The sequence below is a fragment of the Manacus candei genome, unplaced genomic scaffold (assembly GCF_025592945.1).
Source record: "Manacus candei isolate 608988 ecotype Guabito, Panama unplaced genomic scaffold, ASM2559294v1 h1tg000008l, whole genome shotgun sequence".
Taxonomy (NCBI): Eukaryota; Metazoa; Chordata; class Aves; order Passeriformes; family Pipridae; genus Manacus; species Manacus candei.
The window spans coordinates 28,773,662-28,796,586 of record NW_026138056.1 but is presented as its reverse complement, the minus strand read 5'-3'; the positions used below and the strand labels follow the sequence as shown (position 1 = coordinate 28,796,586).

Below are 22,925 nucleotides of genomic sequence, written 5' to 3'. Positions count from 1 at the left end.
CTACATCTGACTGTCCTGTGAAGAGTCTGCCTCTCAGAACTCTTGTTGTCTCTGAGAGAAGAATGTGCACAAACAGGGCAGCTGCTTATCAACAGTTTCTTCTTTGCTGCATTCGTTTTCTTCTGCTGTTACTAAAATAAGTAAAACACCTCTTCCTTAAGATCTAAAAGGGCTTTCTAATATCAGTAAGATACATTCATTAGCCCTCACCCATGTAACATGAAAATCATTATACAGTCATATTACTTTTTTAATGTTAAGGTCTACTTTCCCCCCTTTTTCTCCACTAAAGGTGCACAACCCTTTAAAAATTTTGGTAATATCAAAGGCAAAGTAAGATTTAGGATTGCATTGCTACTTATCACCTTAGAAGAAGGACAAACTATTAGCAGAAAGGAGAAAGAGACAATTTACTCAGAAAAAAAGACCCAGGTAAAACAAACAACAACGCATTGCTATTGCTCTGTCCTTTGGCAGCTGAAAAAAATTAATTTCACAACAACCTTTCAAACAGACACATGGCTTCTCCTACAGGCTTCAAACCAGATACCTTCCATTAAAAGATATTATATAGACTTGGGTTTTAATAAAGACTTCCCTATTTTCTTCTCTACACTTTCCATAAAATTTATTCTGATATGGACTCTGACACTAGGTACTCACTGAAGAATGACTTTTCTTTTTTCAGTGACATGTTTTACTTGCAAATAACCACCCTTTCCATTTATGAAATCTGGGATTCTTATTGTAGGCAACCCCTGGTGATTAAAAAAAAAAATCACCTAAGAGTCAAGGGAATAATGCATGCACACAAACCATGCACTTCAGTTTTAAATAAATGTAATGAAAGTTCATAATGCACTCACCTGCTTTGTTTATATCAAGCTCTGATAACTTTAAGGCTAGTTCACTAGAGTTCCCACCCGGAGAGGACACGAGTATGTCATGTAATGCATTTCTTCTACCTGTTCTTCCCGAAGCAATAAAGTCTGCATATGTAGATTCCACATCAGTCATTGCTAACAAATATCCACATAGCAGTACCTAGATGGGAGGAAAAAAAGAAAAACACCATCATTTAGACCACCGGAAAAACAGATGACTTTATGGAATGGGAATATAACTAGAACGTTCTCATCATGGAGTAGAATTGCTAAGCAGTAAAAGAAGATGCCTCAGTCTCGAAATTTGGAGAAATCAGAGAAGAAGCAGATTAGAAAGCAGAAAAGCTGTGTGTATTTTATGCAATCTGTATTCAACAGTATTTTAAACAACTTCATTTTCCATTCTTCATAAAGTGATAGTACTTTATAAAAGCAATGACCTCAGCAACATAATTTCTTTATAGAGTTGTCTCTGCTTTTAATATTAGCTGGGATGTAGGAGGTAGGTAGGGGGTGGAACAAAGTTCTTTTCTGCACAAAAAGCAGAGTCTAACGAGTAAGAAAGTACAAATCGATTACGCTTTTGCATACAGAACCCTGTGCTAATACACAGGCACAGTTATGTTCTGTATATTTTCTTTTCTACTAGTATTAGTTTTAACATTGCATATAAACCCCTTCAGGTTCAACTACTTTATTTTGGTGTGATAGTTGCCCCAAAGCGAATGCAATACCATAATGTTACTGAAATAAGTGGAGACATGTGAACACAGCAAGCAGGGCAGCTAAACTATAATGCAGAAGCAGAAAGCAGTGCTCTGTAAGCTAGGTATAAAATCAGAACTTCTTTTCATTAGAAAATAATTATTTGTTTTGTCATTATGGAATCATGTGATGATGTGCACTAATGTAAGATCTGCCAAAGATAGAAGGAAACTCCTATTTCAATCTCAGTAAGAGAAAGATTTGTACCCCTGCTAGAATATTTGCTATAGGTCTAAGCTGTTAGAATTTTATTTCTTTTAATTAATTTACAAAATTTTAAATGCTGACTGCATTGCTTTTACTGTGTTTTCACTGGTACTCATCTAAGGTTTCCTGCAAAATGCTAGGCTACCATGCTTCAAATGTAGCTTTCCTCATGTTTTATGTTTCAATGTCATAGAGGAATCAGAGAAACTTTCTGCTGGAGTAGTACTCCAAAGAGAAGGAACTACAGAACTACTACAGAAAACCAGCACCCCCACAGTTGTATGCTTCCTTCATTGCTGTGCAGTATTTCTCTGGTTTTGCATATTGCAGAGAGAGCACATGGCCATAAAGGCAACATTGCAGAGCTGCATACAGTGAGAAGCTTTAGCTATTATTACTAAAGTAGCCAGAACTTCACATTTGCATAGAGTGCACTAATCTTTTTAATCAGCTCCTACTGCAGGTTCTGGACACTGAAGCAGCTGATCACCCTTTAAGTCACTGCAGACATTAAAAGCAGCAAAGGGTTCAGCTTTTTCTCTTTAAATAAAAGAAAAAACCCCATCATTTTCATAAATACTTTTTATTTTAAAAATAGATACAAAAAAGACAACAGCCAAGTCTTCTCCATCCTCAACTCTGAATAACTTCACAAACCCTGTTTATTCTTCATCTTCATTCTAGTCCTCACGTCCTCAACTTCAGTCAGCTGTATGAGGGTGTACAAATGATGTGTCTGAGAAGCCAAGAAAAGGGTTCTACACCATATTTTGTCTAAATATAACCATATCAAGTATTATTGCAAGACTGACTGACTTGAGAAGAAGTTCACTGCTATCAAGCTTTGGTGTCCCATGCCAAAAACGCTGAACAAGGCTAATTTTACTCTTATGAACAACCCCCAGGAAACAGGAAACTGCTTAGAAAAAGCCAAACCAACCAACAAACAAAAAACCCAACAAACCAACAACAATAACAACAACAAAAATCAATCCACAAAACCTAACGACAAACACCTAGGGAAGGAAAAGAGGTCAGCATTAACTGAAAGCCTGCCAGACACACATAAAATAATGCAGTGTCTCTTTGTTCAATAACAAAAGCTTTCAGGAGCATGAGAGCATGTGCATTTCTTCCCATGAATTGCCCTCTTATTGAAACACTGCAAGAATATTGAAGTAAATAAGAAGTTCTTTGCCCAAGGTGCAGATGTTGCAATACCAAATGTACCAACCATGCAGTAATCCAGCATATAACTTGCAAAGGTAAAGGGAGAACAGTTGTAATAAGGAAAGAAAGAAGTAGAAGTTTTAAAGACTTATCTGACCCGTTCACTGAATAGCATTCACTGAAACCAGAAGATTAAAAGATTTTAAGCAAAACTTATATTTGTTCATGTCTGTTATTGCAACTGACCTGTAGGAAAGGAAGGGCAAAACATGAAATCAATAATATACAGGCTTGGATTTTGTCATTAGTGTAGGACCAGTCCAAAGTCATCATAGCTATCACCCCTGTGAAGACATTAATTTCATTTTAGCATAGGAAAAAACCACCACAGATGTTTTTGGGGTTTGTTTTGTTTGTTTTTTTCTTTAAAAGGTGCATATGAGTTTATCAGGCCCATAATAATCAGAAAAGACTATGATTGAGGTGGAACAAGGTGCAGGGCTGTAAGGCTTGCAAATGAGCCAGGTTGTACTCCGTGAGCAATTCTGTGGACGTATAAACTGCACTCCACGGAATACACCTCTGTAAGCTTATATTGTTCTTGAAACATTCCATAAACACCAGGGAAATCTCAAGCTTATTTAATTTTTATGAAAAAAGCTATAAATCCACAGGGAAATGTGATTGTAGAGATCTTTATTTTAAATGTTCATTTTCTATAGGCTCAATATGGCATTACTAACAACATTCTAATCAAAAAAGAATGTTATCAAACACACGTTTATTACACTTCTAAGTTTTCCTGCCTATCTTTTCTTCTAAATATCAAATAGCATTCTGTTTTGTACTGGCATTATCTTGAGACATTACTTCATAAATATGGAACTCCACTGACATCACTCAAGAGCTCCCCTTCCAATGGATGGCTCAGTGCCCAGCAGTCTGTACTTATTCACTAAACCAGTTATTAAGGAATTACCATTCACTCCAAAAAACCCCTTTTTTTTTTTCCTTCAATCTCTGTGGAAGGAGTGTAATTTGCTAATAATTCTATGAAATATAATTTGAATTTCCTAAATAATTGCATTAACAGGGATTCCTGTAATAAAGATTGTCGTCACAGTCCCTCTAGTTCTACTAATTTAATTTTTTTTTTTATGTTGCAAAACCAGTACGCCACTACATGGTACTAAACTGAAACAAGAGGGCTGCAAACCTCACTGCTTCTGCCAACTGAAACAGCACACTAAAGAAAGCAGCTCTGTGAGCATAAGGACTAATGAAACCTGCTGCTGCAGGACTGGATTCCTTGGTAACTGATAAGATATTACCCCCATCTGAAGTCTCCCCTAGCTGTGCTTTGTCTTTCCCCCCATTTAGAGTCACTATGCCTGAAAACAGTTTAAAGTTTGCAACACAGCCCTGGGGATTTTCATACAGCATCTTGTATTTCCTCAGATTCTTAGTTTTATAAACTTCTAGAAATGTGAGTGTCTTAGACTTCTGTCTTTTTCCCCTCCCAACTCCTTCCTCCCAAAGAGAGTTGTGCCAAAAATTATTTGGAAGTACTTATGGAATTACAAAGGATAAGAAGAAAGGATAAGAAGAAAGGATAAGAAGTTGCTACCTTGGATTTTAGCCAGTATATCAAGATGTGTCTGTATTATTAATGAATAGTCTGTATAACACATATTGCTATACTGGTCCTGCACTTCGGCCACAACAACCCCATGCAGCGCTACAGGCTGGAGAGCAGCCTGGCAGAAAGGGACCTGGGAGTTTGGATTCACAGAAAGCTGAACATGAGCCAGCAGTGTGCCCAGGTGGCCAAGAAGGCCAATGGCATCCTGGCCCGTGTCAGGAACAGTGTGGCCAGCAGGACCAGGGAAGTGATTCTTCCCCTGTACTCAGGGCTGGTGAGGCTGCACCTTGAGTACTGTGTCCAATTCTGGGTCCCTCAGTTCAGGAAGGATATTGAGGTGCTGGAGCAGGTCCAGAGAAGAGCAACAAGGCTGGTGAAGGGACTGGAGCACAAGTCCTATGAGGAGAGGCTGAGGGAGCTGGGGTTGTTCAGCCTGGAGAAGAGGAGGCTCAGGGGAGACCTCATCACTCTACAACTCCCTGAAAGGAGGTTGTAGCCAGGTGGGGGTTGGTCTCTTCTCCCAGGCAACCAGCAGTAGGACAAGAGAGCATGGTCTTAAGCTCTGCCAGGGGAGGTTTAGGTTAGATATTAGAAAGAAATTCTTTACAGAGAGGGTAATCAGGCATTGGAATGGGCTGCCCAGGGAAGTGGTGAATTCTCCATCCCTGGAGGTTTTTAAGATGAGACTGGATGTCGCACTTAGTGTCAGGGGTGACAGTGGGTCTGTCAGCACCTTGGCACATACTGACGAAGCAATAGATGTTGACCAGATCAAAGTATACCCCTGAGATGGACTGAAAGAGAGGACTGAAAATGGAGGCCCTGATCCTGACAACATACTGATGCATCCTGAAGAAGCTGTCCCATGGGAACAGAGCACACTGTCTCATGAAAACAGGAGCACTGTCTCATGAGAACAAGGACCTGTTTTGAATGAGAGTGGTTGGGAAAAATATCAACATGAGAGAAAAATAAGAACAGGTGCTCGGGACTGTTGTGGGAAAGAACTGGGCTGTTTTGAGAAAGAGCAAAGTTGTTGTGAGAAAGTAGAGTTTAGAAAATGCACCTATTAGCTGTAGGAATTCTGGTGTGAAAGTTTGAACTGTCCTATCCGTGTGCATTACGTGTGTTCAAAAACTGTACTTAAGGGGCTGCGCAGCAGCCCCGGGCGGCTGTCCCTGCTTTTTCCTTGGAATAAACTTTGCTGGAATTTTTTTTTCGTGTCGCTTTGGCCGTTCCGACATTATCAGCGACAACTTAGTGCCATGGCAACCACGGTGGTGTTCGATCAAGGGTTGGACTTGATGATCTTTTCAACCCGGCTGATTCTATAATTCTGTGACCTGCAAAAGGCCTCCTTCTACATGCTATATAAACAAAGAACTTTTACAAGTAAGCATCATAAGGAGTAGAATTAGTATCCAAAGAATGCAGAAGGAGAAAAGGATGCCAAGGATAGGTTCAACAAAGCCACGTGCTGGGTCCTGCACCTGAGTCACAGTGCTACAGGCTGGGGATAGTGGGGCTGGAAAGCTGCCCTGCAGAAAAGGACCTGGAGGTGCTGGTCGACAGCAGGTGAACATGTGCACCCAGGTGGCCAAGAAGGCCAGTGGCATCCTGGCCTGGATCAGAAATTGTGTGGCCAGCAGGACCAGGGCAGTGATTGTCCCCTTGTATTTGACACTGGTGAGTCCACATCTCAAGTGCTGTGTCCAGTTCTGGGCCCTTCATTTCAAGAAAGTCTTTGAGGTGCTGGAGCAAGTCCAGAAAAGGGCAATGAATCTGGGGAAGGGTCTGGAGCACAAATCTGATGAGGAACAGCTGAGGGAGCTGGGGTTGTTTAGCCTGGAGAAAAAGAGGCTGAGGGGAGACCTTATCACCCTCTACAACCACCTGAAAGGAGGGTGTAGTGAGTTGGGGATCAGTCTCTTCTCCCGAGTAACAAGATGAAAGGAAATGGCCTCAACTTGTGCCAGGGGAGGTTTAGATTGGACATTAGGAATACTTTCTTCATTGAAAAGGTGATCAGGCATTGGAACAGGCTGTCCAGGAAAGTAGTCAATCCCCATCCCTGGAAGTGTTCAAAAGACATGTAGATGTGGGACTTAGGGGATTGTTTAGTGGTGAACCCAACAACTGCTGGGTGAACAGTTGGACTTGATGATTTTAGAGGTCCTTTCCAACCTTAAATTATACTGTTCTCCTCACAGAATCATTAACAGGTACAGAAAGAATCAGTATTTCTGTTTTCAGAAATTTACCAGACTACTACTTTGACTCCACAATTCAGTTTGTGTTAAATTTTCCATTTCCACACTACACATAACAAATGTTATTCCACAAGTTTCTTAAGATAACTGTCAAACCTCTATAATTGAAAAAGAAAAAAAACCCACACCACAAACACCTAAAAACTTAGTGATGGTTCACAAATGTAATCCAAAATGGACTGCATTCCACAATAATTCAGTGAAACACAGTATTACACAGTGCTACTGTTCTCCCATTTGGGAGGGAAAGTACAAAAATTATGTGGCATACCAGCATGAATTAAATCAGTGTCTATGCAGTTTATGGGCTAGAGGTATCTGAGGTTGTTGAATTTAGCCTAAGGGACTAGATACCAAAAAGAAGCCCAAATGAATTTAAAGTACCTTCACTAATTGGTATTCATTATTATTTTAAAGGAAGACAAACAAGTGCAGGCATTTGACAAATAGCTTGTCTATGGAATTTGGCATATGCTGCTGCCTGGGACAAGAGAGTTGCCATTTTCTTGGCAAACCTGCAGTGTAAGGCTAAGACGTACGATGCTTCAATGTTTACTCCCCCTCTTTCTCCATGTGTGCTTAATGGCAGCATAGAATAAGGGATTTTCAAATAAAACTCTCCCAGGCTTTGGCTGCTAAATGTTGTATCACGATCAGCACATTATTTAAATGTAATTATCTATATTCAGCTTTCATAAGGGAACAAAAAAAAAAAGAGAATTTGTCATTTAATAGCATGTCTGATTTAGAGAAGGTGTATAATTATGCTTTTAAAATAAATTTTGGTTCCAAATCTAGCCTTAGCTTAGAGACAGGGCTACAGGGCTCTTTCCAGGGAGGATATAGATCTATTCTACAGCAACCTGTACCTAGATTTCTACCTCATGCATGATTTTCTGTATTAAAAGCAGAAACAATTTAACAAAAGTATCTTTCTTCCACAGAGATTATATTTATTGTGCTATACAACAGTTTGCTTTTGCATAGACACAAATGAGTAGGAAAACAGCATTAACTCTTGAAAGAAATATAAATATCCATGCCAGCTACCAAGCTGGGCATATTTTACTCTGCACGTTGAAAATCCGTCATGTAGTTTTTGTCTGTCTTGGTGTTTCTGAAATGACCAACTCTGTAAAACAGTAACGTAGAACAGGTGACTTACCTCTGACAATTAGCATACTTTTACAGCAAACATACTATATGTAGCAATCCTAGTACTATTAAGATTGTATTGGAAATTAGTGGGCAATTCAAGTGGTTAAACAATGAAACAGAACAAAGAAAATTACCACCTGCGATATTTTTACCAGAAATAAAAATTAAGCTCATTTAACTCTGCATAAAAAAAGCAGTATGAAGTTAGATATCCTTCAGCTCATAACCTACACAAACAGACAATTCACAAAGACAGTTAACAGGTTTTCCTTCTGTGTTATCTAAGTTGCAGTTTACCTAAAGAGATCTACAGAACTAAAAGCCAAATAGTTACATTCTTACCATGTCCTTGCTCAGGCAAATTTTATTATGCCCATGACCAAAAGAAGTTGGTTTCTCATCTACCACTTAATTTGAATTCACAAATTCAGTTTTATCTTCCACTGTTTCATAAAACTGGGCAGTGAAATAACAGTAGCAAATAATAATAAAAAAAAAAAGAGGCAAACATAATCAATGAAGCAATACTAAAGAGGAGAACTTGGTTCTATAATTATAAATAACAATACATGTTTTGATATCTTGAAGTTAACACCCTATGGAGGAAACTAATCAAGACATTTAAGTATCCACATAGGGATACTAAGTTAGGGAACAGAAGAGGGTGACCTAGAATCTACCATCACTATTCACTGCCTAACCTAAAGAGAACACTGAGTGGCAAACATATGTTTGAGAAAAGAGGCATCTATTGCTGTGTGATTTTTTTTTACTTGCAGTTTGTGAATTAACCTCTTGGCTTGTGAAGGGAAGGAGGGAGTTAAAGCACTATTTTTCAGAATGCTCTGATACTTTCTATGAACAACTAAATCCACTGCTATAGCACCTCATAATCACAGAGATAGATAAGGGCCTCGAGCTCCCTCCCTCGAGATGGGAACCTTCAAGTTCCTCATGTGATACACATCCGGCAGCCCTGCTGAGCATTCTCACATCCATCTGAACTGTAGGGAGGTTGATGTTTTAAGGTTATAGGAGGATGAGGCCAGGTATGCAGCACTGCAATTCATTTGTTTAGAATGGTGTGGTGCTCTGAACCAAGGAGCACAGTTAACACAATACTGAACAAATACAGTGTTTTGTTCAAAAGGAACGGTTTCAGCCTTTGGAGGAAGCCTGTCCTTTGTGGTCTTTATATGCCAATCCAGCAGCACTCCTTATAGAACAGAGAGATGAAATAAGCTCAGGAAGAGTAAGACAACACAAAAGACACACCTCAACATGAAAACCAGGCTCTTCCTCAACTGCTGGATTACTGCAAAAGACCAGTATATTGAGGATTCATAACTGAGTGGCAGCTTGCAAATGCTTTGTGCAGAAACAAGACTTGCTGCAGAAACATAAAATCTGCAGCAGGATGTTTAATAGCAGGGAGGGGGGTGAGTGAATTTGTGTGGGCTTCGCTCGTGAAGCATCTCCGTATCTTCCGAATCTTGCCTTTAATTCAGGATTCATGCTATAAGCAAGTTTGTTCTCTCAGACATTTCTGTCAATAGTACCAGCATTCACATCCAGTGCTTCAAAGGTATTGATCAGCACGGGTCTCATTAGCTCAGTCTGATATCTGTTCTTCAGAGAACTTCATATAAGCACTGTAGTGATTATTTTTGCAACATCCACGTCTCCTTTAGTCACTGCTAAATACAATGGCCTGTATTTCCCCCTTCATGGGGGAAAAAAGAACAAAACACTGATTAGTAGTCTGCACACATTTTAGGCCAAACTGCTGTGAACCACCGTTATCCTAACAGACTGCTTTCCACTGGAAAAAAATATAGGTTTAGTGAACTTTTAACTGAAGGTTTCATAGCAAAACAGTTCTGTGAATTACGTGCAGACCAGTATGAGCCTCCAATACTATCAATGCTACATAGGCAATAATGCAGAAGCCACTCAGATAAAGGGCTTTCTGTCAAACAGATTTCCAATTTTTGGCAGAAGCTTAATGTTCTGGAAGGGGCTAAGAATTAGATCCATTGGATCCAAAGAACTGGGTTTGTTCAGCCTCAAAAAAAGGTGGTTTAGAGGAGACCTTATCACTATCTTCTAGTATATAAAGGGGGTTACAAAGGAAATGGAGACTTCCTTTTTACAAGGAGTCACATGGAAAAGATGAGGGGTGATGGGTACAAGTTACTATTGGAGAGATTCTGATTGGACACGAGTAACATTTTTCACAGAGAACACTCAGCCATTGGAATAATTTCTCCAGGGAAGTAGTGGATTCCCCAGTATTGGACACTTTCAAGATTAAGATGGACAGGGTGCTGGGCCATCTTGTCTAGACCACGCTTTTGCCAAGAGAGGTTGGACTAGATGATCCTTGAGGTCCCCCTCTAACCTGGTATGCTATGATTCTATGAATCCTACTGTAGATGATCTGAAAGGATTCTGGTCCACTGAATTTTTAAATTTGGCACACATAAAATGCTTATCCATGTAAGACCTATTTCCCTCACTATCTTTTTTGTCCCCCGCATCTTGCTAGATATCCCTTTACTAGTACTAATGCTTTCGAGGTCAAAGCAAAAAAAAAAAAAAAAGGAAAACAAGAAGACTTCACTCTCATTAAAAAAAAAAAACCAAACCAAAATCAAGCAAACAATGGCAAACAGACAGTATGCAGTACATTGCGTTATACTTTTCCAATTAAATGGAAACCAGCTGTGTTCTTCAAGAAATAGCTCCAATGTGCAAAGCAGTCTCTAGGCATTTGTAAGGGCTGAAATACTCAGCTGAACTATAGATTTGAATGGCTAAACATCCCAAAGTAATTTATTATAGTTGTTGCAATTGCTAACAGCAAACCATGAAACTAACATGAAGATTCATGCTCTTTATTACAAGCCAAGAAATGTAAACCATTTCTTCTATATTAATATATGCCCAATCTGATAAAATACATAGCTTTGTTTTGCTAGGGTAAGAGCTTGCTCTTCATTTTTTTTGAAATGTCAGTAAAGGTAAGCAAGAAGATATCAGCTAGCACTGCCAAGACTTATCTATGCATGTGCTGGGTTGGGGGAATATGATGGAATTACAAAACCACAATATGGCTGTAAAGAATCAGATTTCAGGTGGGGAGATACCATCCAAAAGGGGTAGGTAATCTGCCTGCAGGACAAGATCAGAAATTAAAAAAAAAAGCATACAGAGATTGGGAGGAAGCAGTGCCTTAGGTATTTGAAGAGTTCAGATAGAGAAACCAGTTTACAGTGAAAAAGGAAGACTGGGGTGGACTTTTCCAGCTGCTCTACCAAAAGGCTCTTGGTGGGCTAACTTGAGTCAAGGACTTCACACAGGGCCACTTATTTAAATGCAGGGCTTGGCTCCCCCATTGCAATGGATTGCTGCCATTCCCAATTTAACTAAAGTTTGCATTGACAAAATGTTCTGCATTCTGTCAATTTGACTGATATGTTTACAGCATCTACAACAGCAGTTTGCAGGTAACAAAAGCCTTTGAAAGGGAAAGCATGCAGTCAGAACAGCAAAAAGAAAATGTCTAGATAACAGTATCATGACAGCATTTATAACAGGAGGATGCACCAGCATTTTCATAAGGTTTCTTCCAGACCTATTTGTTAGGATTCTTCAAGTGTTTCAGTACAATGTGTAGTCTGGCTATAAAGTATTCAAGATACCTATATGCTCCACAGTTTAGCTACCCTTAAACTCTTCCTTAGTATTTAAAAAACCAACTGTCCCCCTCCAAGGCTCTTTCCTCAAATCTTTAGAACAATGTAAGCTACTAAACAGAAGCAACAATTTTTGTATTACATATCTTTTCAGCAGTTTCTGGTGGAGTAGCTCAACTGTTTGCATGTGACTACCTTTTAAAATCATGCAGTCATGACTCATCATGAAAGTGTGTGTTGCAGCATCCAGAACAGAAGAGCTTGAGTTTATTACTGTTTCTTCTTGGGCAGTGGCAAAAACTGTACTGGAAGGAAAAGGTTTGCTTTTTTTTTTTTTGACAGCAAGATCAACTACAACCCTATGTTTACAAATATTAAATACTGGTTCCTAGATTTGCTTTTAATAAAATAAATTCCCCTTAAAAAACCAAAGCTGCTATAATATAATATGCTTCTGTTAAGATCTCACATTTCAGATGCAAGCTTGGAGTTGCCAAAAATATACCCAATGACACCATACTTTTCAGTGTTTGCAAAGATAAATACCACTGGGCTAGCCTGGAGACCTGTGAACATGAGACAAGCAGCTTTTTAATAACGTAAGTATTTGAGCCTCTTTATGCCACAATACATTAATCAGTATTTTATTCCTGGTATATCTGGTCAGCTTTTTGGTTTGTCAATAATAAAGTGCCTTTTCCATCCAATTTATTTTCTGTATCAGACATTTAAAATCTACTTTACATTTGAATTAGTTTTCCCAGCCATCAGACATCCTGCCTTTCTTTTAATTACTATCTAGAAGCTATAAAAAAGTGCACGATTTGGCTTAACAGCATTTCAGTTTTTTTAACTTAAAAGCACTTCATTTATTATACTTCACACAATAGATTCACATTTTATATTGTATATCATTTCACTTTGGTTTCTCTTAGTCTCAGCCTTACGTTTTTCAAGGTTTCCATCATTTTTGCATTCTGTTCCCATGTGTACACTGACTACTGTAGAGACTAAGGACTGCCTGGCTCTGTTGCTATGCAACAGCATAGCCTACTTAGGGCTTCCTGAAATAATTGTCTCAAATGTGCTTTTTTTAGACTTGCTTCCAGCACGAATACTTTACGGATTCTTCATAATGGACCACTGATATTATCACAATGTTAGAAGGTGGTCATCTGGGAAGCTTTGGTACCTATCTAAGTTAAAAAAACCAACCCAATGTTATTGCCTGCAAAATTCAGGACATACCTGCTGCATTAACATCGGGAGGTAAACAACTCAAATATTCCTATATGTTTGCCAGATGTTCTCCAGGTGTATGAAAGCCATATATTTATCAGAGAAAAAAATAATCCTAATTGTTCTTTGTTTCACTCTATTTCATTCAAGGGGAAAAAAACCACCTCTCTATTAAATATGTCAACATGCAGGAAAAATGAACCCTCTTTATATTAAGTCTATTATAAATTTATTCATCTTAACAGAAGGAACATCTATGCAAGTATTCTGTATTGCAATTCATTATCAAATAAGATGATATTAGAATTCTTTAGGACAAGGTTGAAAATTTTTAAAATCACATTACAGATGCCACAAAACTGGGTCTGTTTTTGTTTTTTGAGGTACACTCAAGTAGCCCTTGAGAAACTCTCCTGTGAAACCTTCAGTTTTTCCAGCCTCAAACAGGATTTATCTTTTTACAACCTTCTAGTGCTGCTGCTGCAAGGGTGGACCAATATGTTTTGTTTTCTTAGAGCTGTCCTATTTGGAAATCTTAAGCAAATTAATTTCTGTAAAAATATGTAGAGCAATATAAACACAGGGTTCTTACTAAAGCATTGATCAATCCCAGAGGGCCAAATGCCTTACAATGCACCAGGCTGAGGGATCAAAGGAAAGAGATCTAACAGTACAAAACATTTTAACGAAAGGAAATATTTTACCTCGTATTCCTTTCTCTTGTTCACCTTAGCATGTTCGGCAGCAGTTGCGTCTACAGAGAGCAGTGCGTCAGTCCAGAATTGAGGAAGAGAGAAGAAGCATGTTTGCCAGACCCAGAGAAAATAAGAGCAAGGTTTAAATTAAGGCCCTTGCAGAGGCAAGTCCACCTGCAGTCTTTTAAAGGATGAGGGCGAAGATAGCAGCAATTTCATACTGTTTGCAAGATCTGAAGTCTTAAAGATGACTTTTTCTTAAACAGAGTAGAGTGTGGTAGGCAGAGGTAGGGGCTTCTCAAAACCAAATGCATGAGGTGCTATAAAGGGATAATTTTCCATATTCATATGCATAACTGCATACATGCATAATAGCCAAGCTATCCAAGAATATGATTCAGCAAGGTTTAGTGAGTGTGACTCTCACAGAGTGATGCATATCCTTTAAAACCACATAAGTAGTACAGCTCAGACTCAGATCTATAACAATACCGTTTTGAAAGCAAAGAGATCAAAACTTGAAGAGCAGCAACACTTGGAAGGATATCCTTTATGGCAAGAAACCAGCTTGAAAAATGACACAGGATCAGGTGGAGGAGAGGAAAGTATTAATAAACAAATCTTTATTATGATGAAATCCTTTCTTATGCGCAGTTTACATTTTATATTTTGCAGTATTTATGGGCATTTAGAAGACAGGCCAAATAATTTCTAACCTAGACAAAAAAAAAAGCCTCACATTTGCCATAATATGCTTGAAGATAGGAACCTTACTGATCTCTTTTCCATGTTTAAAACAGAATCTAACTAAGCAAAGAGGAAAAAAGCAAAACAAACAACCCTTCTTGCTAAATAATCCTTTTTGACCTAGGATCATTTTGTAAACTTTGGATTGAAAACTATGCACTTCGGAGAACTGTCCTGACAGATTTCCACATGCTGGAACTAGATGGAAACTAAAAAAGTAAATGCCTTGCATAGACTAATATTTAATTAGCAACTGTGCTGCCTTACACAATCTGTCCATGACACTCAGATTTCAGATGCGTTTCTAGACGCAAACCCAGGTACCCTGACAAACACAATACCCTACAGCAATTGAGGAAGGTACAGGCTCTGCAAACCACAGCTACTTAAAATCAGTGTTAGTTAGATATTTGAATTTGATATTTTGAAATATTACTCTTGTCCCCAATTTCAAGCAAAACTAAAGCTCAAATACTTAATTCTTATCCCTCTAATGTATCAAGTCTTCATCTACAAGAAGAAAGGATCAAATGGAGGAAGGTAACAGGGTGGACAACTTACAAGAGCCAGTGGTGGAAGAATATAAACAAAGTAGGATTTTCTGGACTCTCACAAAGCTCATTGATTTCAGCCAACCATAAGAATTGTCCAATCACTTTAAGAGATGGCCTATTAAAAACCACATACAGTAGATGTTTTATATTCATGACAAGAAAAGTTAACCAAACAAATGCACACATATTTCCTGCAGCTCAAGTTCTGAAGTCTACCTTCCAACTTTCACAGAAGTTGCTGAGCACTAATATTAGAAGAGCCTAAGAAGAATCTGAACATACAGTTCTTCCCACATGCATAAAACAAATAAAATGCAACAAAGTATAAGATATGTTTTTTGGATATGAGCATAAAACACAGGTATGAGAAGAAACGGGAGAACTTAAAAATTCCTGAGAGAAATTCATGTTGTTAGACTACAAAAGTATTCCTTACTTGAATAGCTTACCCGAGGTCTGAGGCCAAGCAAATCAGATTCCCTCCTTTTTTCTACCTGCTGGTATATTGTGGATAAGGAAAAGAAGTACCAGCTGTCCGCTTACAGAATGCATATGTGGGTAGAATATTTCTTAAGACTTCCAATTCTTAAATCCTGGCAAAGGAAAAAAACCTCTCAAGAGTAAGAATCACCCATAGATGCGAGTTCTTGGATACCATTTTCCCCCTAAAAAGTAAGCTGCACGTATGATCTCAGAGAGGAAGAAGATAACTATATAAAAACATTGCTGAAAACACACATACACACACATCTTATAGTCACTACAGAAGTGCTTTGTTCAAGTAAAAGCTAAACTTTAACAATAAAGGGAGTAAAATAATTAAGTTACTGAGAACCAATGAAAAGACATATAAGCAGAGCACGGTAAGAAACTGCATGAAAACAAACCCAAATGGACTCTAAGACTGAGCAGGAAGAAACAATTAAACATGAAGTTCCTCCTGACAGAGAAGAGACTTATTTTATAGGCAAATCTTGGCAAAGATCTTGGGATGCTGATAGCTAGCCATAAGACTCTACCCCATCCAACGAGAACTGTCCACCTTTGCACCTAGAAAAATATGTGAAGGATCATAACACTAGACCAAATTAGTAGAAACCAGGTATGTTCCTATACAACAGTTTGAGTGTTCAGGGTCAGGGAACTTGGAAAATGACCTTATCCATCCATGTAATATCCGTATGTATACCTGCCAAGATGGGTATCATTAAATATTCATTCCATTTGCATGACTACTTTCATTTAGACATACTTACCCATAGAGTCTGTAAACTTAGTAGATTTTCTATAAGCTGTAAAACAACTGCTTTACATCCCAAATCTTTGTCCATTTCTAAAGTAATTAACTTTTAAGAACCACCTGTGGTGGGTTGACCTTGGATGACTGCCAAATGCCCACCCAGCTGCTCTCTTATTGCCCCTCAACAGGACAAGGGAGAAAATAAGATGAAAGTGTGAAAGAGCCAGCAGGTTGAGATAAAAACAGGAGGATGTGTTAATAACTATCAGCACCAGCAAAAGGGAAAACTAACTTACTGCCAACTAAAATAGGTTTGGATAGTGAGAAACAAAGACAAGTTAAAAGAACACCTTCCCTCCATACCAGTCTGCTACCCTTCCCTGCCACTGACTTTGCCCAGCCTCAAGCTTTACTTCTAGTTCCTGGCTGCTCTACCTGCTCCCTATTGCCCAGTAGCCCAGGCGGGATGGGGAGTGGGAATATGCAATCACATCAATCCATAACAGCTTCCCCTCTGCTGCTCCTTCCTCCTTACACTTCTCACCTGCTCCAGCACTGGTCCTTTCCATGGGCTCTTGCCACAGGCTTCAGCATGGGTCCGAGTTCTTTCAAGAAACATCAAGGAGCTCTGGTGTGGCACACTCTGGTGGGCAAATACCTACTCCACTGTGGTCTCCTCGACAGGCTGCAGTGGAATCTCAGCTCCACTGCCTGGAGCACCACCTCCTCTTCCTCCTCCTTCAATCTTTGTGTTCCCTCTGCTGCGCCTCACTATCTTTGTTTCTCTCTCCTCTACCTGTGTAGATTTTTTTATTTCCTTGCTTAAATATGTTTTCCCAGAGATACCACCATCCTGACTGAGGGGCTCAGCTGTGCCCTGCAGTAGGTCCATGGAACTGACTTGATCTGTGTGTGTCCAGCATAGGGCAGTCCTGGCCTCTCCTCACAAAAGCTGCCCCTGCAGCCACCTCACTGCCAACATCTACCCACCAACAAAATTCGTATCTGTCAGAAGATAGGAAGTGGCTATAAATGACCATCAGAAGCACTTACTGTGCTTTCCAGTGTCTTCCTTAAACTCCACTAACTGCTGAGATGGCCCTTCTGTCTCTTTCTTTCACTTAAGACTGAGAAATCACAAACACGTGAGGATCTCATCCTTGGAATCTCGCAGCTGATAGGAGGCAGTCTCTTTCCAAGCAAAGGCTATGTGGTAAGCATGTTAACACCACAAGATAGATAAGGCGCTATTCTCTACTCACTAGCCTATACTATCACAGACCAAGAAGAACTCAGTGCTTTCGAAGATCATGATCACTGTAGTCATGACTTTCATAGACACCAGAAGCAATGTGTTCTTCCCCAAGACGACAGCCCCTGTTTTACACGAGAGATGACAAGGAATCTTTTCTATGTTATTTTAGGTAACTTTACACAAGATTAGGTTTGACATTTTTAAGTTTCTGTACCAAGAAAGGTAGAAGAGGCATACATACCACCTTTTCAACCTTACAGACTACTTCCAAAAAGCATTCATTATAGAAACAAAATTACAAGTATTTTTCAAGATCACATCATATTATTCAGTTGAACTAATGCCTCTCAGAGAAGCAAGAACTGCCAAGAATGCAAGCACCTTGCAAGAGTTGACATGTTTGTTCGTGGATTTGTTCCAAGCATCGATTAGCGTATTTATAAAGTAAATACTATACAAAAACGATAGGTAAAAAGAAGACGCTTGCCCATATGCCAAGTCTGAGTGAATAATTACAGTATATAGACAGTTGTATTCTCAGTTTCAGGTGACCAACATAAAATACTACAAAGGAATACATGCTTCAGAAATTATTATGAACCAATCAACTGCAAACACAAGCCTCTTACCACTTCTGAAAATTTGACTTATCGTAACATTGAAAACTAGGACACCACCCATGAAATCTGAAGAATGCAAACTTCAAGACCAAAATTTGATGAAAAAAAACCCATGTAGATTTCAGCTAAGTCAGAAATCCATCCATACTGTAAAAAAAATTAAGGGAAGAAATTGCTGGGAGGAGAAGACAACCAACATTTTTCCTTTTACTACCAAGCAATTAATGCCCACATTTTCTAACGTGACTATTTACAACTGGATTAAAAGCTTCACTATACGTGTGCTTCACAGGCAACCTTTAGGTAAGTTAATTTTAACTTTTAGTGCAATATATTTGAAATCTGCCATCCCAACCATCAAAACTGATCTTTTTTACCCTTCCCATTAACAAAATTTTCCATTGCTACTACATACCTTTTACCTACAGGCTCCTCATGATCCAATAAAAACAGCACCAGTATTTTCAGACAAAAAGCACTGATATTTGCACAGCAGATAACATTCCATATTTGTTTTCATCAGACGCCAATGAAATCAGAGCCAAACTAAAAATGGGAAGACAAGATGCATCTTCAGTCCAGAAAAGCTTTTCATCAGTCTGAATGAAACAACATTCACATAAGACACAACTATACGATGCTCAGCCTCCAAGTCTTTCTGTTTTAAATCTTTCTTTCCAAAATGCTCCTCCTTCCCCTAAGCAACTTGATTGTTAATGCTTTGTCAGGAATATCTTTAAAGTATGACTTTCAGAATCAAGCAGTATTTTCTCCCTTTTGTATTTTGCCACTTTTCTTGTTCAACCCCCAACGGGGATTATTCAAACATTAACACTTAAATATTAAAATCAACGACATTCAAAAACATTTATGTCATTAACTATGAAATATTCTAGAACAAGCAGAAGTTACAAGTATTGAGGCCATGTTGCTGAGAACACAGCTGCGTTGGGCAGGGCACGTCTCAAGGATGAAGGACCACCCTAAGATCTTGCTTTATGGTGAACTTGCCACTGGCTGCTGCAAGAGAGGAACCCCGAAGAAAAGATACAAGGACTCCCTGAAACAACATCTCAGCCTTGGCCATATTGATCAATATAACTGGTCTACTCTGGCCTCCAATCGGGACGTCTGGAGACACACCAACTATAACGCTGTTGATGTTTTTGAGAAAGCACGCAGGATCACTCTTGAGGAGAAAAGACAACGCAGAAAGAATCGTGTCTTGCAGAATATTCCACCTAAGGAGTCTTTCTGCTGTGCCTTTTGCAACCGGACTTGTCTATCTTGTATTGACCGTTTTAGCCACCAGCGTGCTTGTAACAAACGTTACAAGAGCCCTTCCCAAATCTTCGTTCGCGAAGCCTAGCCACGAATTAAAGTTAAAACATGCAAAGCACTGAAAAATTTTTAAAAAATAATCAAGAATCTGGAAGGTTAACTGAAATAGAAAACTACTTCTCCAGAGGTGACCTCTGGATGAAGATTCACGAACCCTGGATAACTGATTCCTGTGTGAAGCACTGCTGAATCTACATGTCTTGACACGTGTCCTCTCCTTTCCACAGAGCTATTTTGCATGTTGTCATTATTAGAATAACACAGTTTTAACCAGACAGCAGCGATCTACATGTGACAAGATGTTTTTTGGGAATCAGTACAAATCTTTTAGCCATTTGAGTTGTATGCCAAATGAGGCAAACTTATGTGTAAAGACAAAGGGAATTTGGTTATTTGCCTGAAACTCCACATATATCACATTACATAATATGATGATTCCTAGGTTTATTAAGGCTATTTTAAAGTAAATTATCCTTTTGTTTGACCTACCTCAGGATACTATTTAAGGGACTACAAAAGCTAGTGGGTTCAACAGAAAGTAAAACCAAACTTAATCAAATTCTCCCCATAAAAAATAAATACAGAAGGATTTTTTAGTTTTCTTAAAAAACATACAACTGGACTGCTGAGAATGTGTAAAGGTATATGGATTCTCTGAGTCTGACAACTGAAAGAGGATATTATTTGAAGGCAAGAATAAATTAGGTGCTATGGCATCGTCATGACAAAAACAATAGCACAGAAAAAGGTATTCACCATATTCACTTCATATAAGCAGAAAGAAGGGGGGTTGTTTATTTTTTAAAAACAAACAAAGTCCCTACACTCCCAGGAAAAACACAAGCACACCTCTTCCACTCACCCCACACAAGACCAAACAAATGCCTCTTACCCAGTAAGTTTAGTTGAAACATTTTCAGTAAACTTTCCAGTTAAATGACAACTTGAAGAAAAAAAACCATAGAGACCACCACACGAAAAAAAACCCAGATAAGCTAAAGAAAACTAACCACCACATGTAATTTGATTAAATACAGCTTGTCATTACACTGCCAACAAAGGCAAGAGGTTTTAGTCTGATGATTAAGCGTGTAATCAAAGACTCCAATGAGTTCTAATGTTACCGCATTAAGTTTTTATGAAGCTGCACAGCATTATGTCCTTCAGATGTTTCAACAATAAACAATCAAGTATTTCAGAGCGAAACCATATGACTCAGATTTTTGCTCTGTTCAGCTTCATAGTACGTTCCTTCTTCTGCATTCTTTCTACTAATCTTGGGCACTCTAAAACAACAATTATAGTGCAGAGAAGCTGCAGAGACAGAACCATGCCTGGTGTTAGATAAGGAGAAGGTTCTTAGAAACAAAAGCCTGATGAGGTATATCTAGAAGAATAAGCAGCTTCAAGTCAGCTCATGTGCTTCACCAATTACTCTCAGTATACTGTTATAAGGTCAAATATCTTTTTCCTTAAAACACACAGAGCCAAAGCCATGCTATGTCATAAGCCTATTTCTATTTGATGTAAAGAAGTCTCAAAAACATTGTGCTGATCATGGTTAACACCAAACAGATCAGTATAGAATCTAGGAGCTCCAACCCTATGATAGTTTTGTTATAAGAAAGAAAGAATTATATATAGGTAAAAACAAAGTATAAACTATAATAGTGCATCATGAATAGACAAAAAAACTCTGTGCCCTATATAAAGCAATTACTTCATGTTACGACACCAGCAACATTACCAGCAAATGTACTTTTTTTCTGAGAATCAGAAGTGTTTTCTCTACTCAGAATGAGTATTTTTCACTAACTTTCCTAAATAGGTCTGTGCAGAAAGACTTTAGGAGTTGTTGAAAGTGAATACACTTCAGGAGAGGAGGCTACAAGGTCTCCTAGAATAATGTTGCCAATATTCACAATGAAAAAAAAAAAACAAGCCAAAAAAAACCCCAAACCAAAAAAAACTTCCCAAAAAAGCCCTGAACTTCTACACCTTTTTCTTGATTTCTGTTGTTTCTTGTGTCATCCCCCCAGCACAATATGAATGATACACCATTATTAATTAATTACTTTACTTCCCCGAGTTGCTCTATGTTTCACAGATTTCGGCATGTGATGAAGCTATTCTTGAATATCTTCTATGTGGGTGGGTTTTATACAAGGATAAATTTAGTTTGCAATGCCTGTTGTCACATATCTGTGTCTTTCTGCACCAGAGTGAGGTACATTAAACAACAGCAAACTCATTAATACCTAAATATGGAATTGCTTATTTGGTTTGCATCTCATTGTCTTCGGGAGATTTTTGCTTCATGTGGCAGCATATGGAAAACAGAAGTAAACTCTTCACAAAAAAGACTGTGGTCAAGTCTTACAGGTTCAGGAGAAAAGCAGCTTGCCATTGCTCTATTCCACATGCAGAAGTTTGAGACCCATATCACCTTGGCACTTGAGCACTGCTCTGCTGCATTTGGACACTCTTTGGGGTAGGTGTAACTGAAGCTGTCTCTTGCATGATCTTAGGTCAGCTTATTCCTGTGAAATAAGCACTGTGTGACAGAAAAGACTGGTTTACACACAATACTGAGAGCTAAGAGGACTTCCAGAACTGCTCATATGTTTTATTCCAGAGTCAATTAAAACCAACACACTTAATCTAAGGAGCATGATCCAGAAGTGGAGGTTTCCTGGTCTTCGGCCCACAGATCACAAGACTAAAAAGTCAGGCATCCTCTTGTCCACAAAAAGGCATGGGACCAGAAGGAAAACAAGAGTTGTGCTTCTACATGATAAATCAGTTTCAACATACCTTTTACACTGGTGGTTCTGTCCCCCGCTTGGACTTGGGTTTGGGTTTCTTGAGACTGAGGACAGTCTGGATTCCAGGTGTCCTCCTTCCTTGACATGAGGCTATTATGTGGAAAATGAGCAGTGAGATTCACTTCTTTCCTATCTCCACATAGAAGGTTTTTGAGTTACACTCAGAGTCAGGATTGAAAGATCTGTATGGGTACATCTAGTAGATCACCATGTCTCTTTGAATCCCAGAAATACTTTGTCTGGAGGGGATATCTGGAGGCCATCAAGTCCAACAACCACTTGCTCAATGCTAGGCTAACCTCAAACTACTGTCTGGTTGCTCAGGAACTTCAAATGAATTTTTAGTTTCTCCAGGGCTGGAGGTTCCTCAGGTATTTTGTTGACCTGTACCAATGCTAAACCATTTTTTAAGTGAAAGATTTTCCTTTCATGTAGTTGGAATTTGCAACTTGTGACCACTGCCACTTATGCTTTTGTTGGAGACCTTCAAGACAAGTCTACATCATCTCCATAATCCCTCCTCAGGTAGTGCTGTTAAATCAAATCTCCTTGTAGTGTCTTCTCCATACTGAACAAACCCAGTTCCCATGGTCCCTGCTTGTACATCATGTGCTC

At 38.8% G+C, this 22,925-nt stretch overlaps 1 protein-coding gene across 3 annotated transcripts in view; it reads right to left on the bottom strand.

The window, feature by feature from the left end:
• Nucleotides 1-22,925, bottom strand: part of PKIA (cAMP-dependent protein kinase inhibitor alpha) — a 45,527-nt gene that overhangs the window by 6,723 nt on the left and 15,879 nt on the right. For all 3 annotated transcript variants that reach the window (XR_007900370.1, XR_007900371.1, XM_051770706.1), the window contains one exon: nt 867-1,044. Coding sequence is in view for 1 of the 3 variants with exons in the window: in XM_051770706.1 (XP_051626666.1) it covers nt 867-1,017 (151 nt within the window). In the remaining 2 variants the exon portion in view is untranslated. Of the gene's footprint in view, nt 1-866; nt 1,045-22,925 lie in introns of those variants that run through there.